This window comes from Eubalaena glacialis, chromosome 15 (assembly GCF_028564815.1).
Source record: "Eubalaena glacialis isolate mEubGla1 chromosome 15, mEubGla1.1.hap2.+ XY, whole genome shotgun sequence".
Lineage (NCBI taxonomy): Eukaryota > Metazoa > Chordata > Mammalia > Artiodactyla > Balaenidae > Eubalaena > Eubalaena glacialis.
Genome location: NC_083730.1, coordinates 53531893 through 53546193, shown reverse-complemented (window position 1 = coordinate 53546193; position 14301 = coordinate 53531893). Strand labels below are relative to the sequence as shown.

At 41.5% G+C, this 14301-nt stretch overlaps 1 protein-coding gene across 1 annotated transcript in view; it reads right to left on the bottom strand.

Moving 5' to 3' along the window:
• Positions 1-14301, bottom strand: part of TMEM241 (transmembrane protein 241) — a gene marked incomplete at its 5' end in the record, with an annotated part of 104389 nt that overhangs the window by 74562 nt on the left and 15526 nt on the right. The window contains one exon of the mRNA XM_061169237.1: positions 6602-6683. Coding sequence (XP_061025220.1) covers positions 6602-6683 — 82 coding nt within the window. The remainder of the gene's footprint in view (positions 1-6601; positions 6684-14301) is intronic.

Here is a 14301-nt window from a genome sequence, read left to right as displayed (position 1 = left end):
ACCTCACTTGGGGGCATAAATGCACGTGTTACTACAGAGGGCAGGTTGGCCTGCTCTCAGTGAACTGCTATTTTTCTCACCCTTTTTACACGAGTGCATAGGAATGAATTCAGTTAAATTAAATATGCACCTCTTACAGCACCCGAAAGGGCTCTGAGTGAGGCGAGTGAGAACGTATCCCCCTCCCCCATATAATCCTCAAGAAAATCTCTGTTGTAGCCTGGGGAGGGGAGTTATAAACATATCTTTTTAATTGTGGTAAAATATACATATAAAATTTACCATTTTAACCATTTTTACCTGTATAGTTCAGTGGCATTAAGTACAGTCACATTGTTGTGCGATCATCACCACCATCCTTTCACAGAACTCTTTTCATCTGAAATTCTGTCCCCATTAAACAATAATTCCCCATTCTCCCCAGCCTACAGCTCCTGGTAAGCACCAATACTTTCTGTCTCTATAAATTTGACTATTCTAAGTAACTCATATTAGTAGAATCATACAGGACTTGTCCTTTTGTGACTGGCTAATTTCATTTAACATAATGTCTTCAAGGTTCATCCATGTTGTAGCATGTATCAGAATTTTCTTCCTTTTTAAGCCTGAATAATATTCCATTGTACTGATATACTATTTTGTTTATCCATTCATCTGTCAATAGACACTTGGATTGCTTCCAACTTTTGGCTACTGTGAATAATGCTGCTGTGAACACAGGTATACAAAATATCTGCTCAAGTCCCTGCTTTCAATTTTTTTGTTGGGTCATATGGTAACTCTATTTTCAATTTTTTGAGGAATCACCATACTGTTTTTCATTGCAGCTGTACCATTTTGCATTCCCAAAAGCAGTGCACAAGAGTTCCAATTTCTCCACACCCTCACCAACACTTGTTATTTTCTATTTTTTTGATAACAGTCATCCTAATGGGCACGAAGTGGTATCTCATGATTTTGATTTGTATTTCCCTAATGCTTAATGATATTGAGTACCTTATCATGGGCTCAGTGGCCATTTGCATATCTTCTTTGGAGAAATGTCTATTCAAGTCCTTTGCCCATTTTTCAATCAGGTTGTTTGGTTTTTGTTGTTGAATTTTAGGAGTTTTCTATATGTTCTGGATATTAATCCCTTATCAGATAGATGATTTTCAAATATTTTCTCCCATTCTGTGAATTGCCATTTTACTCTGTTGACAGCATGCTTTGATACACCAAAGTTTTTCATTTTGATGAAGTCCAATTTGTCTATTTTTTTCTTTTGTTGCATGTGTCTTGCTGTTATAGCCAATAAATCACTGCTAAGTCCAGCGTCATGAAGTTTTCCCCTTGGAGCCCAGCTTTAATAAGTCATTTTATAAGGGTTATGGAAAACATCTTTAGATGGAGCAGGAAGATAACTAAAATGCAGAGGAGGGGGTTATTATTTTGCCACTGCGCCCACATCTTAAGTAATCCTTGCAATCGGACTCTGATCACCTCTGATGAGAAAACCATGTGAAAGAGGAGAACTGCCTCTAACCACAGTGACAGGGAACCTTAGGGGAAGGGTCTCCATTCTATTGATAGATCAACATTTACGTTCTTTTCCCTATGGATCCAAGATCCCTTACATGATATTGGAGCCAAACCAAGCGGGAGGGAACCCACAGGCTCCAGTTTGCTTAACTGAGTAATTTCATTCCACGCGAGTCTGATTATCCATGTGTGTTTCCTCACCGACACCCCCGGCCAATCTCTATTCCATTGTGTTGAGTGAAGACAGAAACCCTGACAAGCAGTTAGGGAAGGCTCAAGATCAAAGTGCTGGGTAGGAAACCAAGGCCAGTCCTGTCCAGATGCCTCAATTTAGATTTGCAGAGTCTTCCAACTGCTGACCCTAAGCAAGAAAAGAGCATGGTTTGAGCAACCAGATCACCAGCACTGGGATGGCTTCTCCCTGGCAAGCTCCCGAGTATGAGGATCTGCACATCTGTTCTAAACACTCACCAGCACAGGCTTTGAGGCAATCCTGTCCAGCTGAGAAGGGCTGCGGCAGGGAAATTATAATAAGAGTAATAACGACTGGTTGAAGTTGTCCTGGCCCTCCAAAGACTGACATTCATGCCATCAGCCCTCATCACTGTGACCTTACTCAGGGCAGGAAAGCTGGCGAAGCAGAGCCAAATTAGCCCATGTAGAAGGGAGGACAGCCACACGGCTCCTCTCCCCTCCTCCCAGCTCCATCCTGATGGGCTCCTCTCCTTCGCTTGTTGTGATTTAGGGAGGAAAGAGGGTAAGCGCTGCAGATGAACCACTATCTTTGGACAGGCTTGAGTTTGCATCTCCGCTTTAACGTTTACTAGTTGGTGACCTTGGCCAAATAATTTGCATCTCAGTTTCCTCAACTGTAAATGGGAGTAATTAAGTCCAACTTCATATGTCATGAGGGTTGACAATAGGAAGTGCCCGGCACACATATATAACGCTGACTATTCACGATGCCTGTTCCCATGGTGAGTTGTGTGTCTCTCACGGATTCCCCTGGAAGCTCTTCAAGGTCAGGAAGCAGGTTTTATTCCTCATTAAGCCCCCAGAAGTAGATTCCCCAATAAATACTTGCTGAATGGAGAGCCACAAGGATCATCTCCTTCCCTTAATTCTATCATTCGGTTGTGAGTTCCAGGTAGAAAAATCAATAAAGAACTGTCCCCACCTCGCCTTTGCAGAGTTAAATCAGCTTGCTCTCAGGAGTTGCACATCAGAAGAATAGCTTCAAAGTCTTGTCAGATAAAGGAGGCCTTTATGGAGCAGAGCAACTTCCTAAGTGTTTTGCATAACAACACACCCACGGATTTTAACTGAGCATGTTTCCCCCAGGTCCTCGTGGATTCATGAAACTGCCAGCCTGGCACCAGCATACTGACACGGGTTTTCCATCTAACACAAGCTGTACGAGTGCCTCGTGTTTCACCCACTCTGTAAATTTTTAAGCAACTATGTAAAAACAAAAAACTCAGAAAACAAAGAACAGATGCTGGGTTGAGTTATTTCACTAAAAAAAACATTAATAAGTGTCTCCTTTCTGTCCTCCTCCCACTCTAATCGGGTATATTTGGTTTGGGGTTGTTTCCCTTTGCTCAGAGTTTGAATTGCAGCAGCTTCGTTCTGCCTATGAGAGAAGTCTGTGCTCTAGGCCAGGGGCACTCAAATGCGGTCCCTCTAAAAGATAAGGAGCTCGTACAGAATATAAGTCAGTGCACTGCTCCCTTCCTCAAAAAGTCCTGCTATGGAAAAAAAAAATGTCAGCTCAAACTAATCAGCATGTTTAGTGCCAAGCGTGATGTTCATTCTGGCACAATCTCCTTACAGACAGGTAACAAAGAGCTCACAGGCTATCACCTTCTGTGGACCACACTCTGAGAAGCATTGTTCCAGGTTACAGAACTCTCCATCTGCCTGAGACGTACTAGATTGACATTTACAATGGACTTTTGAGGGTTTTTTGGCCACCTAGTCTCCTTATCCCTTCCTTGGTAAAGCACTCCAATATAAAACATCTGCCTCACCCTTTCTCAGTCTGTGGGTCCAGCTGGGGATCCTGTATAACCAGGGCTGGCCAAACAGTGCTCTGAGTCTCTCCAGTCACAGTGAATGGTTCAGAAAAGTCATGATCCAGGACTGGTCAATCAATGTAAATCCATCCAGCTTTTAGACCTGGGATGGGCAGTGGCCCTGACTGATGCAATCAGAGTGAATTGTGAGACTCATGCAGAAGCTACAAGGAAGACAGTCTTTCCATTAGACTTAAAATTGTGAGGATGTCAGCCTGAAGTCAACAACACCCATGAGGCGAGGGCCTGGCTGTGAAATGAAGCAAAGACAGAGAGCAGAACTGAAAGAGAGACAGAAGCTGGATTCTGAGTAGGTCATTGGAACCTCTGGGTCAAGTCATGCCTGAAGCAGTTTCTACACTATGACTTTTCATTAATGTGAACCAGGAAATTTCCCTTTACTTAGACCAGTTGGTGAGCTTTCTAACACTTGCAACCAAGAGTCTCAAGTTTATGCATGACTACTGTACCCTGGGCTCATTCTAAAATCCATATACATTGATCCTAAAGAGACAAATCTGAAAAGGCAAAAGGTGGGGAGTCAGAAGAGCTGCCATTACCTGGGACTAGAGACAGGTTACCAAGACTTCCCACACCTAAGTGTTTTCCTCTGCCAGGTTATTAACATCTGCCTCACATATCAGGTGACTGTGAGACTCACATGAAAAGATACAAAGGAAATCACTCCGGAAACACATGAAAAAGCACTATACAAACAAAAAATTATTATCATTATTAGCACAACACCTTAGTTATTCAAACTTCAAAACCCTGGCATCCATAACTATCCAGAGCCTACAAAAAATTTCAAAAACTTTTGTACAACAATAGATTGTTTTTTGTTTTTTTGTTTTCCAGTCAAATCCTATACTCTGCTATAGAAGAGGAAGCTCCCCCTGCAGGCCAGAGGCCGTAAAGTGAGACCATGGACTTGGAGGAGCCTGACAGCATCAAGAGCAGCAGCTGAGAGCCAGCCTGGCCCCCTGTTCTGGGCTCAGCACCAACGTGCTCTGTGTCTCACTTCTTAGGTCACCCAGGCTATTTTCTCCCCCATCGCACACATCATCCCATCTACTCAAGCTTATGAATCATGAAAGAAAAATGATGATTTAATTTAGAAATTATCGATTTAATTTAGAAATTATCGCAGTTAATTCTCAGCCACTGTTTTGCAGCTTTGGAGTTGTCCTAACAATACTATTGTTATCCAGAGAGGCAGATTTTGTTTTTACTGTTTTCAGATCTGAGGCCTAAGGGGCCAACATAACAACAAACTTTACGTTAAAAGACTGAATTGTTTGAAAATTTCGCATTTTTTCAAACATTAGAATACAATCATTTTCTGATAGATTAAAAACAGCAATTAGAGTATAAAACCATTCCTGAAGACCTAAATAGATGTTTCTCCAAAAAAGACATACAGATGGCCAACAAACACATGAAAAGATGCTCAACATCACTAATCATTAGAGAAATGCAAATCAAAACTACAATGAGGTATCACCTCATACCAGTCAGAATGGCCATCATCAAAAAATCTACAAACAACAAATGCTGGAGCGGGTGTGGAGAAAAGGGAACCCTCTTGCACTGCTGGTGGGAATGTAAATTGATACAGCCACTATGGAGAACAGTATGGAGGTTCCTTAAAAAACTAAAAATAGAACTACCATATGACCCAGCAATCCCACTACTGGGCATATACCCTGAGAAAACCATAATTCAAAAAGATACCTGCACCCCAATGTTCATTGCAGCACTATTTACAATAGCCAGGACATGGAAGCAACCTAAAGTTCCATCAACAGACGAATGGATAAAGAAGATGTGGTACATATATACAATGGAATATTACTCAGCCATAAAAAGGAACGAAATTGGGTCATTTGCAGAGACGTGGATGGACCTAGAGTCTGTCACACGGAGTGAAGTAAATCAGAAAGAGAAAAACAAATATCGTGTATTAACGCATATATGTGGAATCTAGAAAAATGGTACAGATGAACCTATTTGCAGGGCAGGAATAGAGATGCAGATGTAGAGAATGGACATGTGGACTCGGCGGGGGAGGGGGAAGTGGGATGAATTGGGAGATTGGGATTGACATATAAACACTACCATGTGTAAAATAGATAGCTAGTGGGAACCTGCTGTATAGCACAGGGAGCTCAGCTTGGTGCTCTGTGGTGACCTAGGTGGGTGGGATGGGGGTTGGGGTGGGAGGGAGGTCTAAGAGGGAGGGGATATATGTATACATATAGCTGATTCACTTCATTGTACAGCAGAAACTAATATAACATTGTAAAGCAACTATACCCCAATTAAAAAAAAAACAAAAACCTTAACTATATGAAAAAAAGAAGTTCCTGATTTTTAAGCCACGTTCTGAGACTCTGGTCAATGCTGATATTTATGGATTCTCCTTTGGTGGCAAAATAACTAAATTTTTGGAGTTCCATATAATATATAACATAACTGGAAGAAATCTGTTCCTCACAGTACCCTCCTTTGAGGAGCTCAGTCCTGGGGTCTGGGTGGGAGGACAGAATGAACACGTTTCACTAGTGTCCCCGTGTACTGGGCATCAATTCCGTGCCAAGCATGCGAACCCACGACTAAGCCCAGCCCACCCAGGCCGTGTTACTGATGGGCAGGGTCACGGTCCCTGGAAGCAAGGAGCAGACTGAGCCCACCCTCCCTGCTCCCAAGGACGGGATGTATCCACGCAGAGCAAGCTCCACAAGTATCACTACTCCGGTTTCCTGCGTCTCCATCTGCAGCTCTCCATCCTGTAAAACAAGTCGGTCCTTCCCTGTTATCTGGTTATCTTCAATTCAGGGAGTGGGAGCGCGCCACATTGGCTGAGCCCCAAGACTTGTTCTTCAATCTAGCTGTACCATCATTAAAGCTGTTGCTTTGTCCCCTATTGATCCAAGGCGCAACAAGTTAAAGGCAAAGGGGAAGAAGGGAAAGGGACTGTCCCCCCCAAAACCTCTAACACTTACCAGTCTGGACAGTGCTCTGGAACCAGCATAGATGATACCCACAAACAGCACTGAAGCAGGAAGCCATGTCAAAACATCAGATCTGTAAAAGGGAAAGAGGCCATAGATTTCTGTCACTTTATGTCCAAAAGACCTCGCTGGAAGGTATGACCCTCCCATACACCAAATACAGCACTCATGGTTGTCTAAACATCCCCAGGTGACTTGTGAAGCATGATTCGCTCTGTATCATTGAGAGGGACGGAAGCTGACCAAGCCATCCTGCCTACAGTCCATCACTCAGCCAACGACGTGGCGTTACTGATCCCACAATCGGGCACAGACGAGCTGGAGATGGAAAAGGTTTCCTGCAGGTTGGGAGAAAGAACAGATCTGATTTTTTTTTTAAGAAGCAGTGAATGTTATTCTTTGGAATTTAAGTTGCCGGAGGCTTTGAACACATGCCAAATTATTTAAAAAAATTTTTAAAGGCTATTTACCTAGGCAAGGTACCAAACAGCTCCAGAGAACCACAACAAAAGGAACCACAGTGTGAACGGATGGAATTGAAAAGAGTGCCTGAACTTGAGCTGGGTGGCCACGTGCTGAGCCTCAACCGTTAACCTGGGATGCCAGTTTAGGGAATCTCCAAGGACTTCTCAAGGGCACATTTCTTTGATTCCCTTGTGGCCACACCAAGAACTGCTTTTTCTTTTTCTTTTTCTTTTTCTTTTTTTTGGCCACACTGCGTGGCTTGCAGGATCTTAGTTCCCTTACCAGGGATCAAACTCGGGCCCCTGGCAGTGAAAGCATGGCGTCCTAACCACTGGACAGGCAGTCCCAAGAACTGCTTTTTCAACACAGTTTAGAATCTTGCTCTCCTCAGAATACCTTTCCTGTAGTTTCAGTTCTAGACTGAAAACCTGGGGGAAGAAACTTCATTTTCTTTTTTGCACAAATCAGAAAAACAGCTACTGTGCAGTTTCCTTGTTGACAGCAGATGAACTGGACCGGTAGTGTTAATTCAGATTTAAGAAATTATCTGAATCTTGGTTTGAGTAAACTTGTGATCTGCATGCAATATTAACTAGATCGGATAGCTTTTATATTTTCATACATACACATAGGCTCTCCCCAACCTTATCAACATCCATTAGTTATTGAACTTTGTGAACTGGCATTGAAACATTACAACAATGTTTTGTGGCACCAATTTTATAAACTTTTACAGTGCAATACGTGTTATTTTTCAGAGACAAACCAAAGTTTAATTTCTCAAGGTTCATGCTGTTTGCTTTAGCAGCATTTCATGGTAGGTCTTTTATACACATTTGTAATAGATGAAAAATAAACCAGATTGCAAATGCTTTTTCTTTCTTTTTTAAAACAAACCATGTAGCAAGTTTTTTGGTCCAAATTGTGTAGGATAAGTTAAATTGCATTCTAATAACCAATATGAGTGTATTTCTGTAAGTATAGTTATGTTGAAATAAAGTTTTAAAAAGCAAAATCCCAGTCTTTCCATAGAGTACACATCACTGAGGGTGCCACTTCCTTCCCCCATCAGTTACAAATGCATTCGGCTCGCTAATTCAAGCTCCCAGAGTTATTCTAAAATAAATATAAATTAATGAAGCCATTCCAGCAGGATATAACATAATAATCCCAAGTAACTCAATGAACTGCTCTCCTGGGATGGAGCCTGTTCAAGAAGTGTTCTTTGTTAATTTTATTAACATGGGCAGGCACTCTATCATCAGACCTGCTTTTGTACAACTTCCCAGGGAACAGGGCATGAAAATGTTTCTAGTCTCAGATAAGGCCTTCAAACCCTACTTCCTGTATATAGTCATTCAGCCAAACTCACAGCAACTTGCAAGGTGCTCACAGTGCCAGAGTTAATATTAACAGCAGCATCAGGGACTTCCCTGGTGGCACAGTGGTTAAGAATCCACCTGACAATGCAGGGGACACGAGTTCAAGCCCTGGTCCGGGAAGATCCCACATGCCGCGGAGCAACTAAACCCGTGCGCCACAACTACTGAGCCTGCGCGCTAGAGCCCGTGAGCCACAACTACTGAAGCCCGCGCGCCTAGAGCCGGTGCTCCACAACAAGAGAAGCCACCACAATGAGAAGCCCGCGCACCACAACGAAGAGTAGCCCCCGCTCTCCGCAACTAGAGAAAGCCCGCACGCAGCAACAAAGACCCAACACAGCCAAAAATAAATTAATTAATTAAAAAAACAAACAAACCACAAAAAAAAACCCAGCAGCATCACCAATACATTTTTTGAGCCCTTGCTACAAACCAGGCACTGTGCTAAATGTTTTCTACACTGTAATCTTTTAAAAATCTGTGGGAGTTCCCTGGTTGCCTAGTGGTTAGGATTCCAGGCTTTCACTGCTGTGGCCTGGGTTCAATCTCTGGTGGGGGAACTGAGATCCTGCAAGCCGTGCAGCGTGGCCAAAAAATATTTATCTAAAAATAGATAAATAAAAAATAATAATAAAATAAAATCTGCACAACAATCTCACGAGGAAAGCATCATTATTATTATTATTATTACCCCCACTGTGCAGATGAGGAAACCGAGGCACAAAGAGTTTAAGTAATTTGTCTACGGTCAGAAAAGCTGGTAATGGCAAAGCTACAATTTGAATTCAGGCCTGTCTGACTTAAAACCTTGCTTTTAACCGCCTCTCATACTTTACCCTCAAGGATCTCATAAAAATCTAACGTGAGACAATGATATATAAATAAATAAGCTGCAAACACAACATGATTTTGCTCTGGTAGCAGCTCAAGCAGCTAGTTATCTGAGAAATATTCTGCTATTACTAGTCCTGCTGCGATCACAGACATCTGTACTTCCAACCAAAAGGTGAACAAAGAATGGAAATGCCAGCCTCCATCCTAACGGGCCAAGCTAATACCGACCAATTGCTACTCTTGTAGGAAAAGGCTTTCCCGTTAGACATTAAGGGCCAAGTCCCATAGCCTGCTGTGCCCTAGAAGGAAGCCCAGAGCATGTACTGTGGGGAGGACGATGAGGAAAGAAGGAAGGCATGTGCAGGGTGAAACAGCGGCTGGCCCAGCTGCGGCAAGCCCGACACTTCAGAATGGAAGGTCAGTGAGGCCCCAGACATGCGTGCTCCACCCACTCCTAAACAAAGAAAACTCCTGCCTACTCGTGTACATACTTCAGGACACGTCAGGGTATCTGAATGGCCATGGACGTGAGGGAAAGAAAACAGCGCTATGGAACCTCTTGTATTTTAACCCTTCCGCCCTAAAATACAAAGAAATAACTTCAAAAAGAAAGTTTAGGCAAAATTAGAAGATATGCATAAATATAAATTTTTCTGGGGAAAAATTTCTGAAAAGGAATTGGGAACTTTGAAAACTTAAGATGTACTGCGAAGTTTTGTAACATAAAATATGTGGGAAAAATTTCCTAATTGTAACAAATTCTTTACAGCCAAAGACTTTTTATCCCAGTGAAACCATTTTGGACTTCTGAATTCCAGAACTGTAAGATAACAAATCTGTGTTATTTTAAGCAAAAAAAAAAAAAAAAATTTCCATCTCTGTAAGTACGGAGCATAGCACAAGGTCTGACTAAATTTTCCTCTATATCTTACTACTAGAGTAGAATTTTTCTCTCAATAAAGCATAAGTTTCTTTTTGTTGTTAAAAAAAAAAAAAAAAAGGAAGAACTTCAACCAGAAAAAATATACACAGGCTGCTCGAGGAATTAGAATTTGGACCTCTGGCTTCCAGGGTTTCCACGACTGTAAGTGTGATCTTACAACATGGAGGGGTCAGACCTTTCAACAGCTACCGGGGCAGATAAAATTCATGATGACTGAATTTTCCATACTCTTCCAGGCAGTGTGGAGACAAGGTGAGGACCAGCTACAAGGGTGGTGCTTCTTTGTGTTTTTGCCATCTCTTGAAGTATTTCTTTAAAATCCTTTCTTCAGAAAGAAAGGAAACTAATTTTTACATCCTAGTTAGGTCTGCTAAAACTGAGGATTCTTTCCTCAGGAGATATAGCAATAAGTGATGGAAATTGTACCTGGTTCTGGGCACTGGAGAGTATAATCTTATAACATTCACATGGTTGCTCAAATCTTTGGAAATTATAATTAGCTCTCTTCACTCCCAAGGAATGTTCCAGAAGTTAGCTGAAAACTTTAACCAACAGCTCTAAGGGATGGACAAACTTCACACATGTCCCTGGGCTGTGCCCTTTCTTCTAGGTCAGGGCATCTAGGGCTGGGATCATCTAGGGGTCATCTAGGTCATCTAGAGGTGGGAGTAGGAAGGATGCACAAGTACAGAGCAGGAGGCTCTGTGTAGTAGAAAGAACGTGGTCAGGCAAACCTTCCTATTTAGCAGATTTATATCCAACTCTAAAGCTAGTTGATTTATATCCCAACTCTAAAGCTAGTTTGCAGTGAGAGCTCAGTTTTACATTTATAAAATGGGGATAATAATGCTCAGAAGGCTATTGAGCCAATTAGCTAAAAGAATGAATACGCAGCACTTGGGGTAGCACGTGGCACATTGAAAACAACAACACTCAATAAATGTTCTCCTTCTGGCTTATCCACACATAACTCCAAGTTCAGATGCCACTAGGAAAGATTGACAGATCCACCTACATAAGTTGGCCAAAACACCATAAAGAAAATGAAAAGATGATTAGCAAACCAGGAAAAACATTGGCAACATATAAAACAGGTTGGAGTTTAATATCCTTGATGTATAATGAGTGTTTACAAATCAATAAGAAAAAAACCAACTCCCCAAAAGAAAAAAGAAAAACATTCAAAGGACAGAAAGAGGTAATTTTCTCTCTCCTTTTCCTGTCTGTCTATGTATGTGTGTGTGTGTGTGTCTCTCTCTCTCATACACATACACACACACAAGAAACACAAATGGCAATAAACATGTGAAAAGTTATTCAACTGCCCTAATACTAAAAGAACTTTAAAATAAAACAATGATATACCAAGTTTTGCCCAAGAAACTAGCAATTTTTAAAAAATGGTATCTTATATAGGGGGTCATAAAATTAATGCCTTCATATACTGCTGTGGGATATAAATTGGTACCTTTCTGGAGGCTACATATGTACTACTTGACTACACTTTTTATTATTTATTATTATTGTTGTTTAGGTATTTAAAGATATCTACGGTGATGTTTCCATTTACAAGTGGAATAAAACTGCTTTTGACCTCACTGTTGATCATCAAACATTCTTCAGCCTGGAGCCCTCCCCCTCCGGATACCTGCATGGTTCACTCCTTCACGTATTCAAATCTCTGCTCAAAAGTCATCTTAACCATGAGTCCTTCTTACCCACCCTATATAAAATAACAACCCCCCCCCATCCACTGGCCCACACTCAGGCACACACACATACACATTATCCACTTACCCAGCTCTATTTTTCTCTACACCTATTACATCATCCACTTACATTTTTAGTTGTTTCTTGTCTGTCTGCATCAATTAGAATGTAGCTCTACGAGGGCAAGGATTTTTGTCTGTTTTGTTCATTATGCACCGCTTACACCTAACACAATACCTGGCATATACAGTAGGCACTCAAATACTTGCTGAATGAATCACCATGTATTATTTTTGTAACTTAAAAAAAAAGTTTTCCCTTCTCTTGCTAGTTTGGTACAAAGCAGCAAGATACATCAGGAAACTGCAGTCATGACCCTAATTCACATTTCTTCCTCTGCTTTTCTCAAGCGCTTCAGAGACTTTGCCCTGAACAGAATTGCTGGTGCTTACAGTTACTCAGTTGTCAAAGGCAGGGATGCAAGCAAAAAGTTCCATATCCTGCCATCTGCCTGTTTGAAATGGCCCCAATGCGAGAATCCTAAGAATTTCAAATTCAATAAACATTTGTAACGATCATGGTGTAACCTATAACTGTGACAACAAAAAACCAACTGCATTAAAAAACAAACATGTTTTTCTTCAATAGACATGAACTTAGAAACTTGAAATGGAGGCAGTTATTTTGTTTCCTATAATAATTTATCTCTTTTTCTTATTAAAAAGTGGTACCTTCCATGTTAGAAAATTTTGAAAACACAGATTATCAAGAAAAACATTACAATTACAATCCTACTACCCAAAGATAACCACTGTTAATACCTTGTTACATCTCCTTCCAAACAGCATCCATATGCACATATATGAACATTTCAACAAAAATGAGATCCAATTGCACAGGTTGTTTTATAACCTGCTTAACATCTTTCCATGTCAAAAAAGTCATCCCCAATTTATTAATACTTGAATACCAGGCTACTGCTGGACATTTAAGCTTATCCTAGGTTTTTACTATTCTAACACAGTAATGATTATCCTTGAATATATCCTCTGCTCATATTTATGATGTTTTCACAATATTCAGGATACATTTCCTGAAGTGGAATTGCTGTTCAAAGACACACACGTTAAAGTTTGTAACTGGTTACAAAATTGCCTTCCAGAGACGTTATACTGACTCATTCTCTGCTATGATCTGCATGTTTATGTCCTCCCAAGATTCATATGTTGAAACCCTAATCCCTAGTATGATGGTATTTGGAGGCGGGGCCCTTGGGAGGTAATCAGGTCATGAGGATGGAGCCCTCATGATGGGATTAGTGCCCTTGTAAGAAGAGACACAAGAGAGCATGCCTCCTCTCTCCCCCTCTCTCTCTCCCACACACACACACTACCACCATGTAAAAATACAGGAACAAAGCAGACATCTATAAACCCACAAGAAACCCTCAACAGAAACCAACCACACTGGCACCCTGATCTTGGACTTCCCAGCCTCCAGAACTGTGAGAAATAAATGTCTGCTGTTTAAGCTACCCAGTCCGTGGTCTTTTGTGACAGCAGCCTGAGCTGACTGAGACGCTCTTTGGCAGCTCTAACACTGCATGATTCTGAGACACCCAACAGCCTGCTCATTAGGAACAAACGAGGCACATCTATTAAGGCACCTCCTCTCCACCTTTAATTCATAAGGTGGCACCATCTGGGCCTTCTGTGCTGGTTTATTCTTACATTGTTCTACGTGCCATCAAAGGAGGCAAGATGGGATTAAATCCTGAGGAGGTCCTGAAAGAATCTCGAGCCTCTGTGGTGTGAGGGCTGAGCCAGGAGGGGTGTGTGTGTGTGTGTGTGTGTGTGTGTGTGTGTGTGTAGGAGGGATCTCACAGGAACTCCTTGGGGGAAAGACTGCAGGCTGTACTCTATTGAAGGACCATTTGCTACAGGGTCTGCTTTGAAAATAGTGGTGATATGCAATTTTTCCTACGTGAGTTATAAGCACAAATGTTGCATCTTGTTTGCATCGTGTACTTTTTCTTTTCTGCTTGTGCACGCTCTACTGTCCCTAAGAACCCTGATGAATAAAGCATTTTACAAGAAGCTAACAATAGTCTGTTGGCATGAATCATAAAACTGTTGTTATTGAGAGGAAGGCTAATTAAATTATAACATTTGTTTTTCAAATAGAGAATGCATTATTGAGGGAACATCTGCTCCCTGAAAACACTCAGTTTATCTGTTCATGGGAGCCTGGCGGGATCCTTGAGCTGAATTCTTAAAAATTCTCTGCATTATACTGACACCTAGTGACCTCAAAGCAGTTTCCAAACATGAAAATAACACCTGACCAAGATACCAAAG